Source organism: Mchenga conophoros, linkage group LG16, assembly GCF_057382185.1.
Source record: "Mchenga conophoros isolate Kocher_MC1m ecotype Shallow Benthic linkage group LG16, M_conophoros_male_GT1.1, whole genome shotgun sequence".
Taxonomy (NCBI): Eukaryota; Metazoa; Chordata; class Actinopteri; order Cichliformes; family Cichlidae; genus Mchenga; species Mchenga conophoros.
The window spans coordinates 22,769,715-22,790,559 of record NC_140541.1 but is presented as its reverse complement, the minus strand read 5'-3'; the positions used below and the strand labels follow the sequence as shown (position 1 = coordinate 22,790,559).

At 37.3% G+C, this 20,845-nt stretch overlaps 1 protein-coding gene across 2 annotated transcripts; it reads right to left on the bottom strand.

The window, feature by feature from the left end:
* Positions 1 to 865: 865 nt before the first annotated feature.
* On the bottom strand, positions 866 to 12,639 carry lnpa (limb and neural patterns a). 2 transcript variants are annotated; one of them, XM_085249559.1, is made up of 13 exons: positions 12,516 to 12,639; positions 11,679 to 11,784; positions 11,155 to 11,196; positions 8,847 to 9,034; positions 8,704 to 8,762; positions 8,568 to 8,608; positions 4,969 to 5,052; positions 4,792 to 4,849; positions 4,468 to 4,689; positions 3,255 to 3,360; positions 2,546 to 2,616; positions 2,088 to 2,231; positions 866 to 1,853 (listed from the first exon to the last, which is right to left on the bottom strand). In XM_085249559.1, the coding sequence occupies exons 2-13, from the start codon at positions 11,703 to 11,705 to the stop codon at positions 1,681 to 1,683; spliced, it is 1,215 nt and encodes a 404-aa protein (XP_085105685.1). In that variant the 5' UTR covers positions 11,706 to 11,784; positions 12,516 to 12,639; the 3' UTR covers positions 866 to 1,680. The 2 variants fall into 2 exon arrangements, with proteins under 2 accessions (XP_085105685.1, XP_085105686.1); XM_085249560.1 differs by having other exon boundaries at positions 867 to 1,853; positions 4,798 to 4,849.
* Between the last annotated feature and the right edge of the window lie 8,206 nt (positions 12,640 to 20,845).

Below are 20,845 nucleotides of genomic sequence, written 5' to 3'. Positions count from 1 at the left end.
ACACACAATTTCACTGGCTGATATAATACAAACTGTCATGAAATGATTCAGTGCTTTGGAATTAAAAAGTGTATATATATATACACACACACACACACGTAATTTTCAAACCACACAGCATCGAGATCTTTCATGAAATATTACTTGTGATGATTCTCTCTCTCACACACACGCACACACACACACACTTTGTATACTGAACAACCTCCCAGTGGTGTGAAAACATCCAAACATCGTCCTATTGATGTCCCATTTTTTTCCCCCCGTTTGGCTCTTGTCAGAGGTCAACCTCAAACAGTATGCGGTGGAATCAGGCGTTACTGTTGGTGTCAGATTGATGCATTACAAGGCCCGGGAGGTCACGTCTCTGTAAACATACATTATCAAAACCCATAGAAGATGTGGGATGTTGAACTCGCCAATAGTTTACGGTGTATCTTCAGGGGAAAAGGGTCATGTAACGGTAGAAAACAACTTTGTAGCCGCAATGACTTTGCTGTTGCAAATGAAGAGGGTCAAGCAATCAAGACTGGTCAGGCTCTGTGTCAGCACCATTATCTTACACTGTCTGAAATGATCAATGAGCTAAAATAAAATGATCACAAGCTAAAACTGGCCTGCTAATGAAAACGGACTGCTTAAATTTGGGCCTGATTGAGAAGACGGCCAAAGAAGAAAATGGGTACCCATTTAAAATACAACATATACAAGAAACAACAATACAGGTTAGAGAGATCCCGGGGAGTTGTTTCTCATGTTGTTGCTCAAATGTTAATTTAATGCTGATGTAGAATCACTTTTAAAATACAACAGAAATAAATGGTGCTTTCATAAATATAGCAATGAAGACAAAGTGGTTGTGATTGTGAACACAGATAAATAGATTTTCTCAAACGTTTATTTAATATCATTTATACATACATACATACCGGGAACTTGTTTAGCAAACAGACGCTGCCTTTTAAGACTTAAAACAGCTGAATGACTTCACCGTCTACATGTAAAAACATTTAATAGACAATGTTCTCAAATAGGGACTTGACATATAAAAAGGCACTTCAGTCAGTATAACAGGACTGACAAACCTGTTTTCCTCCTTTAGCAAAAAAATACATAGTGCATGTGCATTATTATTATTATTATCATCATCATCATTCTGGTACAGTGGTAGTGTAAACATGTAAGCACCTCCAAGCTGCAAAGTATTCCATTCAACACTGTCAGAAAAGGGCGCAGCAATATAGAAAAAATATTTATAAATAATTTCCCATAAATAATTTTTCCACAAAATATTTCTGTTTCTGAAGTTGTACCTTGTTAGAATAAAGACAGAAACTCCTTCAAAACCCTGTTAAAAAAAAGAGAGAGAGACTTTTCCTATGCAACACTGAGACAAGCTTAACCCTCATAGCTCTGTTATTGACCTGTAAACATGCTAAAAATATAAGAGTGTTTGGCAGTTGCTATCAAATGCTACTACTATGCAAGTTCAATGTTTAATTAATTACTATTGCAATTTTCAAAAGAAAGAACACTCTGTAAGCTGAAGATTGCATTAACATCTGTTATTGTGCTCTTCAAACTTACGGCATTTACTTGGAAGCTAATCATTTCTACATTTCCTCAATGAAAACAAAAATGTTCCAGTCTGACTTGTGGTGAAATTACCGCGCCGCTGTTTTATTCCACTTCCATGGCAGACAAATCTTGCTCTCCGTCAGATTTCTCAGAGGGCAGGTCTTGCGACTCTGGGGTGTTTTGGCCATCTGATGCAGAACTGGGCTCTGTGGCTGTTGGTATAGCCGGCTCTTGGGTATTTGAACCAGCAGGGACATCAGTAAGCTTCGTGTTCTCTGATAATTAGAAACAGTTATTTCTTCTCTTTTTTTTTTACGTTTAGATTTGAAATGCATATGAACAAGTATTTTTTTTAAAAGGGTGAAGATAAGAAAATGACTACTACTGTATGCGTACAAAAGAATGCTATTTTATCCATTTTAGATCTGTATCTGTATTAGATTAATTAATTTAACATTTTAGTGTAATACACCTTAATAACTTGATTTACATTTGCAGTTCATTATTACCTAAAACAGTTTGGTTATCATCTGCATCAGTACCAGTCGCCTCTGGTGACATCTTATGGTTACCAGCGACCTCGGTGAGCCTGGGTGCCTGAGGCCTCGTCTTTCTTGCAGGGTTCAAGAAATAACAATACGCACATCGAAAGGCTGAAAAGAAACAAATAAAACCCCACGCATATATTTTATGTAACCATGCTAATACATTGTGAAACAGACATAGATTAATATACATGAATATGAACCAATGGGAAAAAAATGCCTCAGATGCATAAACATTTCAGATTGATGTGTAGCACTACTTTGCATATTCAATCTTGCTTTCTTTTTGCTTACAGGAGTTGGTAGTGGCAGAGGCATTTAAGAGCCATATGATATACTATGCTGCCAAATGCTAGAGGGCAAATGAAGGCACAGTGTTTGATGGAGACTGACAAAGTGTGCTGTGATTCTCAAAGTCTCACCAATATATTCAAATTCTTCTTTTAATGCCATGCCGTTATGGGACAGACACTGCTGACATATGAGAGCGTATCTATGAAGAAGGGAAACAACAACAACAAACAAACAATCTAGTAAGATATTACATAGCATGTGAACAGGCACTGGATAACTCAGTATTACCACTCCTAACACAAATCTACAAAGTAGATTTAAAATTTCCAGATAAAGTAATGTGCAACATAAAAAAAAAAACAACTACAAACTGTAAAAAAATTGTTTTAAAACAGACTATATGATTTTAGCTGATAAAGCTACAACTATTGCAGGCTACTACAAAAGAGTACTATATTTCAGTCAGTGTTGAGCAGCTGCAATGATGGACAAGTTTAAATTAATGTTTAAGGGAAGCATGATCATCATATATTAAAAAGGAGGATCGGTGCAAGAAGAATAAGAGTTGTTTTCAGTTCGCCTTTTTAAGAGCTCTTTCAAGGTTTAATAAACGTAACTTTAAATGGTTTGGCATTTATAAAAAAAAAAAAAAAAAAAAAAAAAAGCAGATTCTGCCTAAAAAATTCATTTACACATTTCAACACAGCTATATTCCGATCGTCTAATATTTATCAAATTAATGCATTTCAGATGTTTACAACTTTTTCATGACATGATACACAGGTTGCATTTACTTTACTGCATTACTGAAGAGACTCATTTTCCCATTTTATTTACCTGTTCTGAGGGCCATCTCCAACAAGATACTCTATGACTCTGTCCATAGCACCTCTCTCCCTTGGGATCACAGGTCTGGCCAGCGGTGGGCCTGGGGGGTGCATCCCTGTTAAAGCATAGCATCTTTGCCTGTTAGATGCACTCTGCAGCTTGGAATGCATACTTCAGTAAACAGGTGCTGCTTACAGTAATAAATCTGTGAAATAGTGTGGTGCACAAACCATGATTAATTTTACAAAAAGCTGCCTCTTTTTCTTAATGTCTTAACACCGGATCGCACTTGCAAAGCACGTCCCGAATCCCTGCTGCGTTGGTGAGTAGTAATTAATATAATCCAACATCAAGAGCAATCATAGGAAGATGACTGGTCATTTCTGTGAGACTTGGCAGAGTCTCAGTATCCTGCTGGTTATTAATTTACCAACATATGGAAACTCTGTGGTGACTCTTTGTATCAAATTGCTTTTCACTTTCAATTTTCAGCAGAAGCAGGTGATAACATCAACTCATGTAAACCATTTGTGAGGTGTTCCCAATGCCAAAGGCAATTTCACTAAGCATTAAAAGACATTTAGTGAGATTCTACCACCATTGCCCAGAGAACAAATGCAGGTCTGGCTAATTAATCATAGTTAATGTAATACTGCATCGTGCATACCTCACAGTTGGCATTCCACATGGCAATTACAGCATACAGCTTCCACTACTCTAGGAGCACATTTTCCTTTACTGTTTGCAGTTATTTGCATTTTTTTTTTCTATTGAGTGGTCAGTCCAGAAATTACTGATATTGAATATTCAATACCCCTATACCCCACAGATGTCTTCCATATAAAACAACTGCTTTATGAGAAATGTTTCATCTATCTTTCTGGTTGTTCCTTTTCAATCTTTAAAAGCAGCCAATGATGATAGATCATATCCTCTTGAGGTAAATATTATACAAATATTATGGTCATAGTAACAAAAGTTATCAATTGCAATCTCAGGCCCAAGTAAGACACTTAGTGGACAAAAGTTAGACCATATAGTTAGATATTGTTATCATACATTTCCACAATTATCCACTACCTTACTGTACAACATACTACATCCTTTCTGACAACACACACCACAGAGCTTTGAACAACTGGGGACAAAGAGCCAGGAAAGAGTAAATCACACCTTAATCGACCACATTATGATCTGGTCCCCCTGTGTGCAGGTAACTCACCGACTCCTGGAACAGGTGTTCCAGGGGTCACAGGCTTCCTCATCAAGCTCTGCTGAGCAGCTATAGCTGACAGGCTCCTCTCTGGGGGTCCACCTGGAGCAGAGTGGGAAGATCTTCCAGGATAGGTGGGCCTGGAGGCAAGAGGAGGGCGGGCAGCAGCTTCGCTTGCAGGATTCACCACCACTGGGGGGGCCTTTGGGATGACATTCCGATGGCGGAGTTCTAACACAGAAAACATTGCAGGATGCTTTAATAGCATAATAGGAAATGCCAGAGTCGAAGTAGGGCAAATAGTATTGTCTCCTGAGAACGTTCAAAACTCACTGCTACCTTGTCCTGGTTTTGGAGTTATCTGAGGAGCAACTGGAGTCGATTCAAGCTCCTTCATACAGAACAGAGGAGGTACAAGAACATGCTTTAATATAAAAAAAATATATATATATAAACCGAACGCAATCAGACAATTTATACAGCAGAGAAAAAAAACAAAAAAGAACTCACAATATTTTTCTTGGAATCAGGATCAAATCTCTCCAGAATCATTTTTGCATTTTTATATGTTTCAGTTTCCATAACTTCTTCAAGCTGGAAATAAATGCAAAAACATTAAGAAATAAACTTAAATTATCTTTTAATTTATTGCCTGAAAGTATTTATCACTGTTAACATATCAGAGTAATCATTTGCTGATCATGTGTGTCATAAACTGGCATTTATAAATACACACAAATATCTTAGAATCACCTTCAATAACATCGCATGTCAAAGTGACTGAGAAAAGAGCCCTTAAAGCAACTTCACTACATTGTACATCTTCATTTAGAGTGAGTACAGAACATTTCTTAATGTTTACATATAATATGAGGAATAATTACATTCACTACTTCGATAATGGAGAGTGTGAAAATCTATCAGCCCTAATTATTGAAAGTTATTAGACTTGACAGAGGATGACAAGCAATTTCTCAGATTTATTTCTTTCCTGTAGTAAATGCAATTAATTAAAGTGACATTAGAAGAGTAGTTTACTGGATCAAGGTTTTGTACCAATCAAATGTTGTCTTCACAGAGCTTAGAGTATCTTACAGAAAATTGCTGAGAAGATAACCAAAACTAATTTTATAAGGCATTAAATGTCAATCCTGGCTTTACGAGTGGACCGTGAAGAATCAAAATTACAATTTTTTTAAGTGGACTTCAGGCTACAAGTAAAAAAAAAAAAAAAATGCCAAACTATATTTAACTCATTCATTGTTTATGTCACATCAAGGATGTAGCAGCACAGGACAAAACCAACTGAGCTGTTCTACTCAATTTCAACTCATATATTCATAGCAGACTTAAGTTTCTCAACACTGACAAATACACCCATCAACCACTTTACAAACTTGTTCAGCTGCTCTTTAACACAAGTATCTAATCAGCTAATCACATGGCAACACCCCAGTTTATTTAGCCATGTAGATATAAAAACCCGCTACATTTCAAACTGACCATTAGAATGAGGAAGAAAAGGGACTTTGAATGCAGCATGGTTGTTAGTGCCAGAGGGGCTGGTCTGAGTATGTCAGAAACTGCTGATGTATTGAAATTTTCCCATGCAATCGCCTCTAGGATTTACACCGCAGTGAATGATATATAAAAAAGAAAGCGTAAAGGGCCAAGTTCAAATCATCTCCACAGTCACCAGATTTCAATTCAATGGAGTATCTTTGGGAATTGGCTGGAACAAGAGATCACGGTTCTGTAGCCAACAAATCTGCAGTGTGTGATGTTATCATATAAAAATGAATATAAATCTCTGAGAAATATCTCCAGCACCTTGTTGAATCTGTGCCATGAAGAAATGGGGTAGTTGGAAAAGCAAAAGAGGGTCCAAACCAGTACTAACAAGATGCACCTAATGAAATGGTTGGTGGGTAAACACTAAGTGTAAAGAATGTAAAAGCCATTTCACTTGTAGTTAGGGCTGCTCGATTATGGCAAAAATGATAATCACGATTATTTTCACTGAAATTGAGATCACGATTATTTGACGATATTTATTTAACCCTTTAAGACCTACCATAGAACCAAGTCGGCCAGAGATTATATTATTTTTTTTTTACATATTGTAGTGCTATTTGTGGGAGCATTTCAAGTTGCTATACATCAATACAACTGTTATAGCCCATATTTTAATAATATGTATGTATTAAGTCCATAGTAATTACATTAATTGCAAAAAAGTGCAATAAACTAGAAAAAAATTGAAAATCGTTTTTGTTTTGTTTTTTACATATATTTCTACTTGGATAAATTTAAGAGGTTTATCCCTCAAAACTTTAAATACAAAAAAGTTGCAAAAAAATAGTTTACAACAACAGGAAATTTCTTTTGAGTGTCTTCATAGTTTTATTTTGGAGATACAGCAATTTTTATATACTGCAGGAAAAACAAAAAAATAAACAATCCTATGATGCAAATTTGCAAAGAAAACAGCAGGTGCATCAAAATAAACTATTTCCAGCAGTGCAATTAGAGTTCTAAGCATCACAGAAACTATTCAGAAAAGTCAAACATGACTTATAAAAACACCAGTATAGGCTTTTAAGGCCTACAAGTAAAAAACTACATTTTCCGCGAAAATGACGTCACTTCCGGTTTCGGGCAGTAAATGCGATAGTTCGCGTTGACGTCTTTTTCAATGTGGGAAGTGTTACGAACAGCTGATCGGCAAAGCGTGTTTCTGGAGTATTATGTTTTTGTTCCTGCAAGCGCTTTTTATGCAATTTTTGCAAAACTTTATGTGGAAGGAAACCGTGACCGAGGACAAGCTGATGGCATAAGATGTAAGTACAACTCCTCTGGTTTCATATGGAAAAAAATTTATTGTGCTAGCTTAGCGGCTTAGCGGGATTTAAAAATAGTTACACAAAACAGAGCTTGCTGCTCTGACCGGCTTTAAAGGGTTAACAATAACAATGTATTGAATAATGACTTTAAAAAATAATATAAAATAGTGTGCAAATACTGATAACAGTGCAAATGTTTGCAATATAAGAAATAAATGAAAAATGTAAACATCTATGTTTAGTGAACTTTGCAGTGTTGCTCTGTGGTGCAGCTACTACACCATAGCAAAGTTTACACACTGTGTCTACTTGATCCACGTCTGACTCCGCGAACCCATAATGTTTCCACACCACTGAAGTTTTTTTTTACCTCTTTTCAACCAATGGCAGTCACTCTTCTCTCCAAATAACTTCTGCTTAGCTTTCCGAGCTTCCCTCGGGTCACACGGAGCAGCGCGAGAGTAAAGCATGAGGGAGGGGCTAATAATCGGCTCAGTCATTTTTAATGATCGTTGAAAACCCAGATCGTAATCGTGATTAAAATTCAATTAATTGAGCAGTCCTACTTATAGTTAAAACTCTAAACCACTGCAAAGATTATAATTACCAATATAAATCACCATCCCCTAAACAGAAAAAAATAAAACACTAACAACAAATAATTGATCACACATTTTGTGGCTTTCAATGATCAAGCCTTTGAAATCTTACATTACACACTTAGGTAGAGTCACAGATCATTGTGCAACGATGCATGGCAATATCTGTTTTGAAATGTGTTTTTGAATTTACGTAACTGATTGCTGACACTTTTGTTAGATTTTTGGAATGTCGCCCGTTTAAAAGATGTTATTAACTTTGGCTGAATACATACAATCTTAGAGGCTTTATAACTACTTGAAACAATCAAAAACAAAAAGCAAATATAAAAATAAATCATCTTCAAAGACAAGCACAGTGAGCCTTGTAATAGATGGTGTTCTCAGGTTCTCTATTGTGCCAAGCCCATCTTCAAAAGCTCCCGAAGAAAAAAGGTCATGTTCAACCTCGCAAAACTTTTTATGAATCATCGACATTATGACAGAATTCACGTTCAAGTTGAGTCAAATAAAATTTAGCACAACAGCATCAGTAAACATAAATCATATCAGGCAAACTTATTATTTTCACTTCATAATTTTCTTCCCAGGCATCCAACAGTGTCTCAATTCTGCACAGCACTGCACATAAAAGTATTTCTGTATTATAAATAAAAACATCACTTACTATTTTCCTCTTTTCTGCTTTAAGATCCTCTAACTTTTCATCTGGAAAGAAAACGTTAGGAAATCCAACATCTGTTTAAACATAAATTTATAAAAAAAAAAAAAAAAACTTGCACAACAGAGGAAAAAAAACTTACTATTTTTTTCAGTTCTTCTGGAAAAAAACTTTATCAGCAATTTTCGAAGTAACCACACTCTAAACAGAAGAGAAAAAACAGCCATCTCAATAAATCACAATTACAGTTTAGTGAAAATATGATAGATTATCTCTTATACTTACAATAACGGAACTATTAGAAAGGGAAGAGACAATATGAGCCGTCCCATTAACTGTTCGGGCAGATACCAGAAATACACAACTACACAAGTGATCAAGTAGAGAAGCGACGAGTAGAGAAGCAGTCGTCCAACCCATATCTTCAGCTGCCTTTGATTTTTCTCACTATATTCTTCAAGAACCTGTATGCCCTGTGGAGAAAAATGGAAGGATCATGAAAGGATCAATAATAAAAATTAAAAAAAACAAAACTGGAGTTTGAACTTACATTTTATATTCAAACTTCTATTAACATATTTATAAAAATAACCATTAATGTTTTGAACATATTTTAACTTCAGTCTCATGTAATGCAAGTCATTCAAATGCAGTTTATATATTTATTAGGAAAATTATTAACATTTTGTTAACGCCATTTCACCTATTTTGGATCATTACTAAAACTGGTTTTCTACATGCCATCAACTTTAAGTTTCAAGCTTTATTTGTCACATACAGATAACATTGGCAATGAAATTCTTAGGCTCAGAGCCCCCTCAATGTTGTACGCAAACTGCTGTTTTTACAACTTTTTACAGAGATGGATGTGAAGAAAAACAAAACAAAAAACTGTTGCTATTTGTGTGGTAATGTTATGACAATACAAGGACACTGTAAAGTCCACTTGTGTCCCAAGAAGGAAGTCATTGTAAATCAGTATCAAGTTATTCTGAGTTGTTGTTGTTGTTGTTTTGAAGTGGGGTTTCATTTACGCAAAACATACATTTTGGTTTATTGTCAGCCAGAAATAACAGCATAAAGCTCACTCTTCAGTTAGCTCATGTAACAGACTCACTGACTAGAAACCCCTCAAAGGCCCACTATGAGCCAGCTATGGCCTTGATTATATATTAACTAGTTCACAACCCAATTTAACATGCACTGAACATTTGGAACCAAGCCCCATCGCCACCATACCAAATACATCTTTTGGAAAACTTGTGCCAAGTTTCCTAGACTTTTAGAATCAATGCAAATGCACACTGACTCTGTCTCTCTGTGGTCTGCTTTTTTTGCTTTCCTCACACCCCAACCAGTAGACAGATTGCCTCCCTGAGTCTGGTTTATCCTGTTAAAAGGTAGTCTTTTTCTTTTTGTTCTCTCCACTGTAGCTAAGTGCTTGCTCACAAGTGATCACTGCATTTCTGCCTTTATAGTGATAAAATAAAAGGCCTCAAATGCCCTTTTGGTTTGGTCTAATATAAATAAAATTGTATTGAAAATTTCACAACAGGCTTTTCCATTACGACTTGGGCATGATCCTGCATTATCTTAATTTAATTTAATAGAAGGTAATATAAATGCAGTAAGATGCTGTGGAAAAACAGCTAGATGCAATCTTGCAGTGGGGAACCATTAGGGTTATAAATACTGGAACAGTTTTATTTTTCTTAGATGCAAACTTTAAGTGCAGAATTTCATCCAACATTCAGCATTTGCATCACTCCCTTTATGATATTTCTCTCACTACATTTTAGCAAATAACCTAAGCTCACCAGACTAAAGAGATGTGTAATCTAACATAGGGTTTAACTGGAAATGAATCATTTGGTCAGAACATGAGTTTTCTCTCACCTCAACCATTATTACGTCACACATAAACAGGTACTTTATGCTTTTTTTAAACTGAAATGTGACACCACTGCTTCAGGCTGCTGACTACATATTCTAAAAATAGCTACTGGACAAAAATGGGACCACTCTTGGCCACTATGGTTGCACTGTAACATGTGTGTGTGTCACTCTAAGCACAAGCTGGTCTCACATTTAACCTCACAGTGGTCTGTTTGTGTTTACGAATGTGCTGTGTGCTATATGTCACACACACACACACACGCTCACAACATATATATATATTCTTTCACAGGTGAATAATTGAAGCTAAACAAAAAGCAGCAACACCCATTGCATTGCAACTTCAGTGTCATTGATGTCTTTGTGACAGGAAGATGTCATCATGTCCGTGCTCCAAGGACAGGATCTTTAAATAGTCTGACACTGGCTGCAATGCAGAAGAGCAGTAAAGCTCTATCACTTAGCAAATAAGGAGCTGCTATGGCAGTCACTGAAGGTCGGTGCTTATACAACACATTTAAGTCATTTTTTCTGCATCAAAATCTGCCTTGATTGAGCATAAAAACCAATTGTGCAATAACCAATATTTATCAGAGATTTGCATTAATAAAAGACAGGAAGTTCATATTGTAGCTTGAAATAGTTTTTTTTTTTTGTTTTTGTTTTTTTTTTTTTTTTTTAAATAGGTTAAGCGTACCTTGTCAATTCCTTCCAAAATCTCCACAGTGGATGGTTTCGCCTATAAGACAAAAAGTTTGAATAAGAGGTATTGTACAATTACGATTTCCAAAACAATAGCGCTCTTTGTGAGGAACTTTAAAAAAAAAAAAAAAAAAGAGAGAGAGAGAGAGAGAGAGAGGGAGAGAGAGAGAAAAAGATCTGGAAACTTCCTTTTTCTTCTTCCTACTTTTGTACGTGCATTATGTGTGTTATTCTATTACTAACAGGCTACCCTGATCATGCAAATGTGCATCATGTCATGCCAACTAGAACACAGATGTACTGTTTAGACATACAAAATTTATGTAAATCTATCCAACCATGAGATCATTGCTTGTGTATTACGTTTGGTGTGGTAGAAATGGTGCCTGTTAAAGTCATGCTTCCAAAGTAAGAGTTTACTGAAAATGATTCAAAACTATCAAAAAGCAGAAGTAACACTAACTAACTGCACTGTAATTTGTTTCACATGACATGGTTAATAAAGGTTTGAATACAAACCCTCCACCGTGAGACCGCAGCCCCCATGTTGATGAAGAGGAAGGAGTGTAGGTTACTCTGTTACTGGGACCCTCCTCTGATGCCGTTTCACAAATTACCTCTCCACCTGTTGACAGCAGTAATGAGTTGTGAATACACACTCGGTTGCCAATGTATTAGGTACATTGTGCAACAACTGCCGCAGTATAATACAGCATTCCCGAAATAAATCCAGAAGTTTTAATAATACTTTTTCTGTGAGGCTCATTTTTAGTTAAACTGTAGAGCTATAAAGCATGTACTTCTGTATATGTATGTGCAACAGCAGCTCCAAACAATCACAGAGGAGCGTTCACAGTTTCAGCGGCTCGTTAACAGCTATAGGTACATGTTTTGACTGACGTTTAGAAAACATACACCAATCCTCTTAAATCACCTGTAAAACACACTTAAACGCTTTTTATTAAACTTCATCAGTGACTAAGCTGAAGTAGGTTGTCCTTGCTAGCTCAAATTAGCAAACCTAAACAACTTTCCGGAGGCGTCAGCAAGAATCGAGCTGACGTTAATAGTTATCTCACAGGTTTTTTATATCGCTTTTTTCAGCCAACATGTACTAAATAGCCTATAATAAATTAATACACATATACATATACATTAGCTTTGAGGTGTTGCAGCTAAGTTTGTGTAATCGCTAGCTTGCAGGGCTAACACTACTGCGCCCTGCAGTTCACCGAGATAACTAAAGCAAGGTCGCCAAGTTTCGCCAGAGTTTGTACACACAAGCGAGGCCAAATTATAGAAGTGCTAAGTGAATGAATAACAGCTCCGTGTTTTGACAGAGACTGGTGTACTTACCTTGAAAGTTGTGTTGTCCTGTTTCAACAGCCTGTGGCAGTCGCTCCTGTCGTTGCACGGAGGGTGTGTGAGCCAAGATGGGGGAGTGTCCACTCGAAGAGCCAGCATGGAGCATGAGCACACCGGGGCCTTCACGGGAGTTTGGTCTGTGGCTCATGAAGCCTGGTACAAAGTTGTGAGAAACTCAAACTAATTTTAATTTTAGACAAATATAACATGAGTTAATACAAAAATTAAGTTCTTAAATAATGATTTCATTTATTAACAGGTGGGGGAGGGGGTTAGGGTTAGTAAAATCTATCTGGTCTTATGGGAAAATGTAATTGCCCCCTAAACCTACACTAAGTGGTTGTTCCAGTCAAGTGTTTATGATAACTGGCAATGAGTCTTTCACATGGCTGTGGAGGAATTTTGGTTAACTATCTTTTGCATAATTCTTTTTTGTAAGTCAGCCACATTACAGGGTTTTCAAACACCAACGACCTGTTTGAGGTCATGCCAAGCATCTCAATCTGACTTGAGTTAGGACTTCGACTAGGCCGCTCCAAAACCTTCATTTTGAGGCGGTTCAGATTATTGTCCTACTGCACAACCTTGGGATTCAGGACTTTTTTTCTTCAGGATTTTCTGGTGGAGAGCAGAAATCATGGTTCTGTCAATCACAGCAAGTTGTTTAGGTCCTGAAACAGCAAAGCAGCCCCAAACCATCACAAAACCATTACCATGCTTGATTGTTGGTGTGTTAGTTTTGGTCACATGTAACAGGACATAAACTTTCCAGAAAGTTAAAGATTTGTCTCATCAGTCCACAGAATAATTTCTCTAAAGGTTAGTCTTATGTTCCTTCCTGGGAAGGTTCCCTGCTGCTCCACGAATTCTTCATTTGTGGATAATAGTTTTCGCTGTGGTTTTGTGGAGTCCCAAGTCCTTAGAAATTGCTTTGTAATTACTTTTTTACATAGGACCAAGTAGGTTTAAATAAGTTTCCCCCTTAATAAATAACCATTGAAAAACTGTATTTTGTATTTATTCTGGTTATCTTTTGCTAATATAAAAAATATGGGTTTTTTTTGTTATTGATCTGAGACATCTAAGTGTGAGAAGATCAAGCAAAAAAAGAAATTAGGAAGGGGACAAATAGGTTTTCATAGCACTGTACATTTTACTGTTACCCTTATAACTAAGCTATGTACACCCGGTACACATATGCAAGAGAGAATTAATTCCCCCTCTAACGATTTCTTGATTTCAGTGACAGACTGAATGGTAAAAACTGAGCGTGTGATCCAGCAAATGAAGTAACCCGTCTGACATGCACACGACATGAACATAATGCTGATACTGGATAGTGTATCGATATTAGTAGTACTTGCTGCTCAGTAATTGCAACGTTAAATACAAAATGGTTATTGTGCATGCACTGTTACATTTTTATGCCGTAAATATATATCTCCAGGTAAAACTGTCTGCCAAATTAATGTAATGTGCTAGTGGTTCTCATGCTATTATAAAGTACAGATTTTATAGTAGGTGTTAACAGTTTTTACAGTGTTTCACTGTGCAACAAAGGTTTTTTCAAATGCAAAGCAAGCATTATATTTATTTAGTTTGTGCAATATGTTCCCATATACCCTTCAACAAACATTACAAACTGCCAATAGCTGAAAATTCCCATGTTTATATTTTCGTTTGTGGTTGCACATAAAATTACCAATATAGCTAACTATATAGCTGTGATATTCATTAGTGGGAATGTGAACACAGCACTAGCCTGAGGGTGCTCAATAAAAGCTAGAGTGGATAAAAAATGCCCATTATTTGCTGAAAACAAAGATGAAAAAGTGGAATTAATTAAAGAAAAAAAAACATGTTCCAGTACTTCCAGTAAGTACATTATAAATTGCTTTGATGGCAGACACCATGCCGTTTCTGTTTAATTCATGAAAAAAAAACTGCTTTGAAAATCATCTGTAATTCATTCACTGGGGGGAAAAGAGGTAAAAATGTTTATGATTTTTCATCATTAAACTTTGTTTTTTCCATCCTTGGGCAGCCTGTACAGAGCATGTGAAAAAATATAAGTTTGCTTTCACTAATTGCTATTTAAATACTGATTTAGTTGCAATGAAAGGAATGTGCACCCAAGTTTATTTTAATGTCAAGTTTATCTTGAATGCCAGTTAGATTGCTGAAGCACCACAATTAAATTAATGCATGCAGAATTTATTGGAAAGCCATCCAAGAGTTTTTGAGACATTTCAGTCAAAGTCAAGTGTATGGTGGTTTCACAGAAAAGACAAGTGAATTTTTACTGATATAAAGATTGATCTAAAACAAAGGAAAATGTTGCCATCATTCAACAGTTGATGAGTTCACTTTGGAGTGAAGTAATGGGCAGTAAGTAATCATGTGGCCAAGCTGTTGTTACTGGAGTTAATTATTTATTTATTTGTATATATAGGTGCATGTTTGTGAGAGTGCCCATATGGAAAATATATAAATCTTATAAAGTTTGTATCTGTCTTGTGTGAAACTTGTATGAAAAGCATACAAGAGTGAAAACAGATATAAGATCCCTTGAAAAATTATATAAATGAAACTTGTATGTTTTGGATACTTACTAAAACAATACATGAAAGTAATGAGAAAGTGGCCACTTTCACGAGTAAATCAAATAAGCCTTATATGATTCACTATATGAAGTAGGCCACATCTTATGCAAGTAAGTCTTTTATAAGTTTTTTTCTATTTCTTTTCCATATGGGTGAAAAAGAAGAAAGAAAAGCTGGTGGCCGAAATGGCTGAAAGTCAATTACACATCTCCCAGGCCACTGCCTGACCAAAGAGACTTTCAGCATTGCGTTTTGGGTCTTCGGTCTCTTTCCCTGGAGATGCATTAGTTGTCCAAACTGTGGCATTCACTCATTCTGGACAAAACTAACAGATATGTGCTTAGACTAACATGATGGAAGAGTTGATAATTACAATGGTGTCTTAAAATCAGCGTCTTGTACAGTGCTTTCAGAGATCTTTTGGGGGAGATAATAATGGTGCTGCATGTAGATGAGCTACAAAATGATGGAAATTAAATTTAAATGGCTCACGTTTTCCATTAACCATGCTCTAATTAAACTTTGATGGGATGCACTGGTTTCCAACACAATGTGACCTGAAAGTTCTGTATACACTTGTATGCCCACTTTCCAATAAATGGATTAGGCACAGAGGCTTGTCATTTGTGGGGCTTCTAGGATCCTCTGTCTAGACCGAGGAACAAGTACACTGAATGCATGTTAGATTTATGTATTTATTTTAAATATACTGATTTTTTAAATATTCATTTAGCTTTCCAGGCTTTAATGAGATTATATAGAATGTCTATAAAAAAAATGACATGCCACCATGTTTTCACCAGCTGGTTTGTGAGCTACCATTTTTGAAGCTTTGACCTGAGCAGTTACATATATACACAATCTAAATTTAAAACTGAGGGACATTAAACACTCATATGGTAGTGATTTGTCCAACATAAAGTAGAACTTCTTCAGTAAAACCTGACATTGGTGACAGAGCCCTCATCAGAAGTGTTAGAATGGCCAATAGTGGCTGAATTAAAGTAGCAGGCCTGAGGCAGAGATAAGGTGCAGTCAAACCAAGTATTGGTCTGCACCAGTAAAGAACACACAAAATAATAACGAAATAAAATAAAGCGATGCTGTGCACAGGTGGCACTTGTTTTCTGCAGCCTCTGATGTTAACTGGCAGCCTTTAATAGACTGCTACTAATTGAACCCCAAGCCATACCACTGTGTATTGTTACATGCTGAACTAAATCAATCAAATGGCCTAACCAAACTTGCCATGCTAATCTATATTTCAGTTCCTAGACCAGAACTTCACCAGTACAAGCTGGGAAGCTACCAACAAGAAAACACGTACAGAAAATCTCAATTTCAAACATAAAAAATTCCTTTGTGTGACTGTATTCTTTTTTACAAATAGTATCAAAGTCACCCATGTGTAAATACATGCTTTTTATCTAACTGATGAAACTTACATCAGCTAGATAAAACCCCTTCCTGCAGAGGGGTGGACTTCATTCTGCTCTTTGTTTGCCTTTCTTTATTACATGGAGAAAGGCAAACAAAGGGTTGTTTTGTCATATACTTCTGTGCAGTCAGAGTTCCATTTGCAACTTTAAACTAAAAGTAATTACAGTTCTTACAGGCATATTGTATATGGCTGTAAGACATATACAATATGCCATTACTACCAGACAAGACTTGTGATATAAAGTCTTGTCTGGTAGTAACTCTGCTAAGGTACTTTCTATAGACCCTCTAGCCAAGACTGTGGCAAAATTTGACTTAAGGCTTCTATATAGACTAGACTATATATTCTAAATTTCTATAATGATGATGACAGCAGTCAAGAAACCTCATGTGGACCAGGGATACCGGGTCTTACCCTGCAGCCAGTTCTGGGGCAGGGGCTTGTTTGAGAGTGTCCGATGCTTTGTTGACTGGGCAGAAGTTGAAGGTGGAGGCCTTGGTGGTTCAACTCCCCTGCTGCTTAAACTGGTTTTGGTGACATTGAACATCACTTCTCTGTTGGAGAAGGATCAAGTAGACAGCAGGGTCACCTCAATGCACATCATGAGTTTCCTGTAGAGGGGTGGACTTCATTCTGCTCTGGAGTACGCCATGGTTAAAGGTTCTGAGCAGGATGAGTATGCTTACATCCCACAAACACAGAGCAAACCCCTGTATGCTGAGGTTTTCCACAGTACAGGGTGGGCCATTTATATGGATACGCCATAATAAAATGGGAATGGCTGGTGATATTAAAGTCCTGTTTGTGGCACATTAGTATATGTGAGGGGGCAAACTCCTCAAGATGGGTGGTGACCATGGTGGCCATTTAGAAGTCGGCCATCTTGGATACAACTTTTGTTTTTTCAATAGGAAGAGGGCCATGTGACACTTCAAACATATTGGTAATGTCACAAGAAAAACAATGGTGTTCTTGGTTTCAACGTAACTTTGTTCTTTCATGAGTTATTTACAAGTTTCTGACCACTTATAAAATGTGTTCAATGTGCTGCCCATTGTGTTGGATTGTCAATGCAACCCTTTTCTCCCACTCTTCACACACTGATAGCAACACAGCAGGAGAAATGCCAGCACAGGCATCCAGTATCCGTAGTTTCAGGTGCTGCACATCTCGTATCTTCACACCATAGACAATTGCCTTCAGATGACCCCAAAGATAAAAGTCTAAGGGGGTCAGATCGGGAGACCTTGGGGGCCATTCAACTGGCCCACAATGACCAATCCACTTTCCAGGAAACTGTTCATCTAGGAATGCTCGGATCTGGCACCCATAATGTGGTGGTGCACCATCTTGCTGGAAAAACTCAGGGAACGTGCCAGCTTCAGTGCATGAAGAGGAAAACACATCATCATGTAGCAATTTCAAATATCCAGTGGCCTTGAGGTTTCCATTGATGAAGAATGGACCCACTATCATTGTACCCCATATACCACATCAAACCATCACTTTTGTTGTTCCAACAGTCTTGGAGGGATCCATCCAATGTGGGTTAGTATCAGACCAATAGCGGTGGTTTTGTTTGTTAACTTCACTATTCACATAAAAGTTTGCCTCATCACTGAACAAAATCTTCTGCATGAACTGAGGGTCCTGTTCCAATTTTTGTTTTGCCCATTCTGCAAATTCTGTGCGCCGATCTGGGTCATCCTCGTTGAGATGCTGCAGTAGCTGGAGTTTGTAAGGGTGCCATTTGTGAGTAGCTAATATCTGCCGAAGGGATGTTCGACTAATGCCACTCTCCAGTGACATGTGGCGAGTGCTACGCTGTGGGCTCTTGCTGAATGAAGCTAGGACAGCCACTGATGTTTCTTCATTGGTGACAGTTTTCTAGCGTCCACATTTTGGCAAATCCAACACTGAATCAGTTTCACGAAACTTAGCAAGCAGTTTGCTGACTGTAGCATGGGAGATGGGTGATCTCGTAGGAAATCTGCTGCAATGACCCGGTTACTGCGTTCACCAGATATCAACACAATTTCGATCCGCTCCTCACGTGTTAACCTCTTCAACATGTCAATGGCTGTGAACAAAGAGAAACTTCTAAATAACTCATGATAGCATAAATTTACGTTGAAACCAAGCACACCATTGTTTTTCTTGTGACATTACCAATAAGTTTGATCTGTCACATGGCTCTCTTCCTATTGAAAAAACAAAAGTTGTATCCAAGATGGCCGACTTCTAAATGTCCACCATGGTCACCACCCATCTTGAGGAGTTTGCCCCCTCACATATACTAATGTGCCACAAACAGGACTTTAATATCACCAGCCATTCCCATTTTATTATGGTGTATCCATATAAATGGCCCACCCTGTAGATGGAAAAGTTTTTTCCTTGTGCCTTCAAGTCAGAAAACAGTTCATCACTGTTGTTAGTGCTTGTTTCTATGAACAACAGGTCAGTTGGATACTCAGATGGAGTCCACTGGGGAGCTGGACAGTGCACCAGAAGGGAAGCCATTGTTCTACTGGGGGACAACAATTTTGTGACAATACTAGTGTAACCTAGAGGGGGTATGACTGGTAGGAATGGGCTGCTTGATAAGAAACTGGAAGCGTTCATATGTGCACTTGGCTGCAGGTTAATAACAGATTTTGCCATTTTTATCATCAGAACTGTGATCACATGTCTTGAAAACTTGAGGTGAAGAGAGGAGCTGAGCTGTCAACTGATGAGAAGTATCAGGTGGTGGGGAAACTGGAATATTCCTTGTGTGCCCAAATATGTAGTGAGGGTATGCTGGGATCATCTTGAAGAGGCCCTGGTCAAGAGATCTTTAGCTCATATATCCAGTAGTGCTTTGACAGCATACTGAGAGGGAAGCTGTCAACACTGAGTCCAAGTGGACAATGTTCCATACCTACTTTGCTGTAGTGGTGGAAAATAGAGATAACCCACGTAAACATGTGGAGAACATCCAAACTTAGGTGGCATCGCACTGAGGAACCTTCTTGCTGGGAGGCAACAGTGCTAACCACTACATCACCATGATGCTCTGCACTGGCACTGAATTGTGAAACATTTAATGCTGTGAGGAGGCATAAATAGTATATTGATATCAATCTGGTTTGGTTTCAAAGTAAAAATCTCATAACTCCAACATGAACGATGGATTTGAAAACTGAGCCCCATTCCATTTTACATTTAGTCAGGAATATCCTTTCCACTCTAGTTTGTCATACATTTGTGGTGCATTCCATTTACTTTGGAAGTTGGCTGCCAGAGCTGGGAATAATGTCACCCTAGAGTTGACCATGTTCCAGTAGTAGTAGTAAGAAAAGCAAGAAAAATTGGATTTATTTTGGTCTTTAACCAGGTACCATTCCTCTATCAATATCAATACAATGCAATGTCTGTTTTTTCTGCAGTAACTTCATAGAGCCTGGTCAGTGCCCTGTGCATGCTTGGTTTGGGAAATCAGCTATGCAGGTCAAAGAAACCTTTTTCCATGCTAGCAGTAAAAATGTTAATTTCTGACTGGTAAGTATGTTAACATACAATTCTTAAACACTGTTATTCTTTTGGACTATTTTGGCCTTAAATGTCATTTTGGCTAATTGCAGATTTTGACACTCAGATTTCAATCTTAGCTACTGCACTTATAATATACTAGCTAAAGTAACTGTAATTTAAATTCATGACGTAATCATAGCTGTAACACACACTTTTAAATGATGTAGCATTAAGTGTATTTATTGCCATATTGAGGTAAGATAGGTAAGATAATTTGTTCTGGGCAGTGTTTCACAATTATCTAAAGTATTGCATCACATAGGCAAATACTTTGTTATATTCAGAAGTCACAGTAGTAACCAAAGCCACAGTTACAGCTAAAACTGCAACTGTTGTTGGAGCAGCAAGTTGTGTTTTTGTGCCAGTTGCTCAGCAAGCTATAAGTTAATAATAAGTGCTGACAAAGTGACAAGAAGTGTCCCTTTTGAGACTTTTTCCATTTGCAAGCCACAAATAGTGTATTCTTTGCAACCATTGGCACCTGTAGCTGAATTACTGGCAGACATCCATTAACTGAATGGCCAAAACAGATATCATATGCTATAGCTGCAAATTTCCCAAACTGTGCATCAAAAGAAAAGTTGACATCTTGTCTATAGCTTTTATATCAGTTTATCTTTCATTAAGTTAATGTTGTGTAAGACTTACCTTCCCTTAAGATACTTAATTCCAATATTTAATTCCCAATAAGATATTTTATC

What these genes read in the sequence shown, in the direction of transcription:
- lnpa (XM_085249559.1), bottom strand. Translation starts at nt 11,705, where the DNA reads ATGGGGGCTGCGGTCTCACGGTGGAGG. An exon ending in AAGCAGAAAAGAGGAAAATA is followed by an intron (nt 5,053 to 8,567) that starts GTAAGTGATGTT and finishes ATTTATTTCCAG; the next exon opens with CTTGAAGAAGTTATGGAAAC. An exon ending in AGAAGAATTTGAATATATTG is followed by an intron (nt 2,232 to 2,545) that starts GTGAGACTTTGA and finishes GTTTCTTTTCAG; the next exon opens with CCTTTCGATGTGCGTATTGT.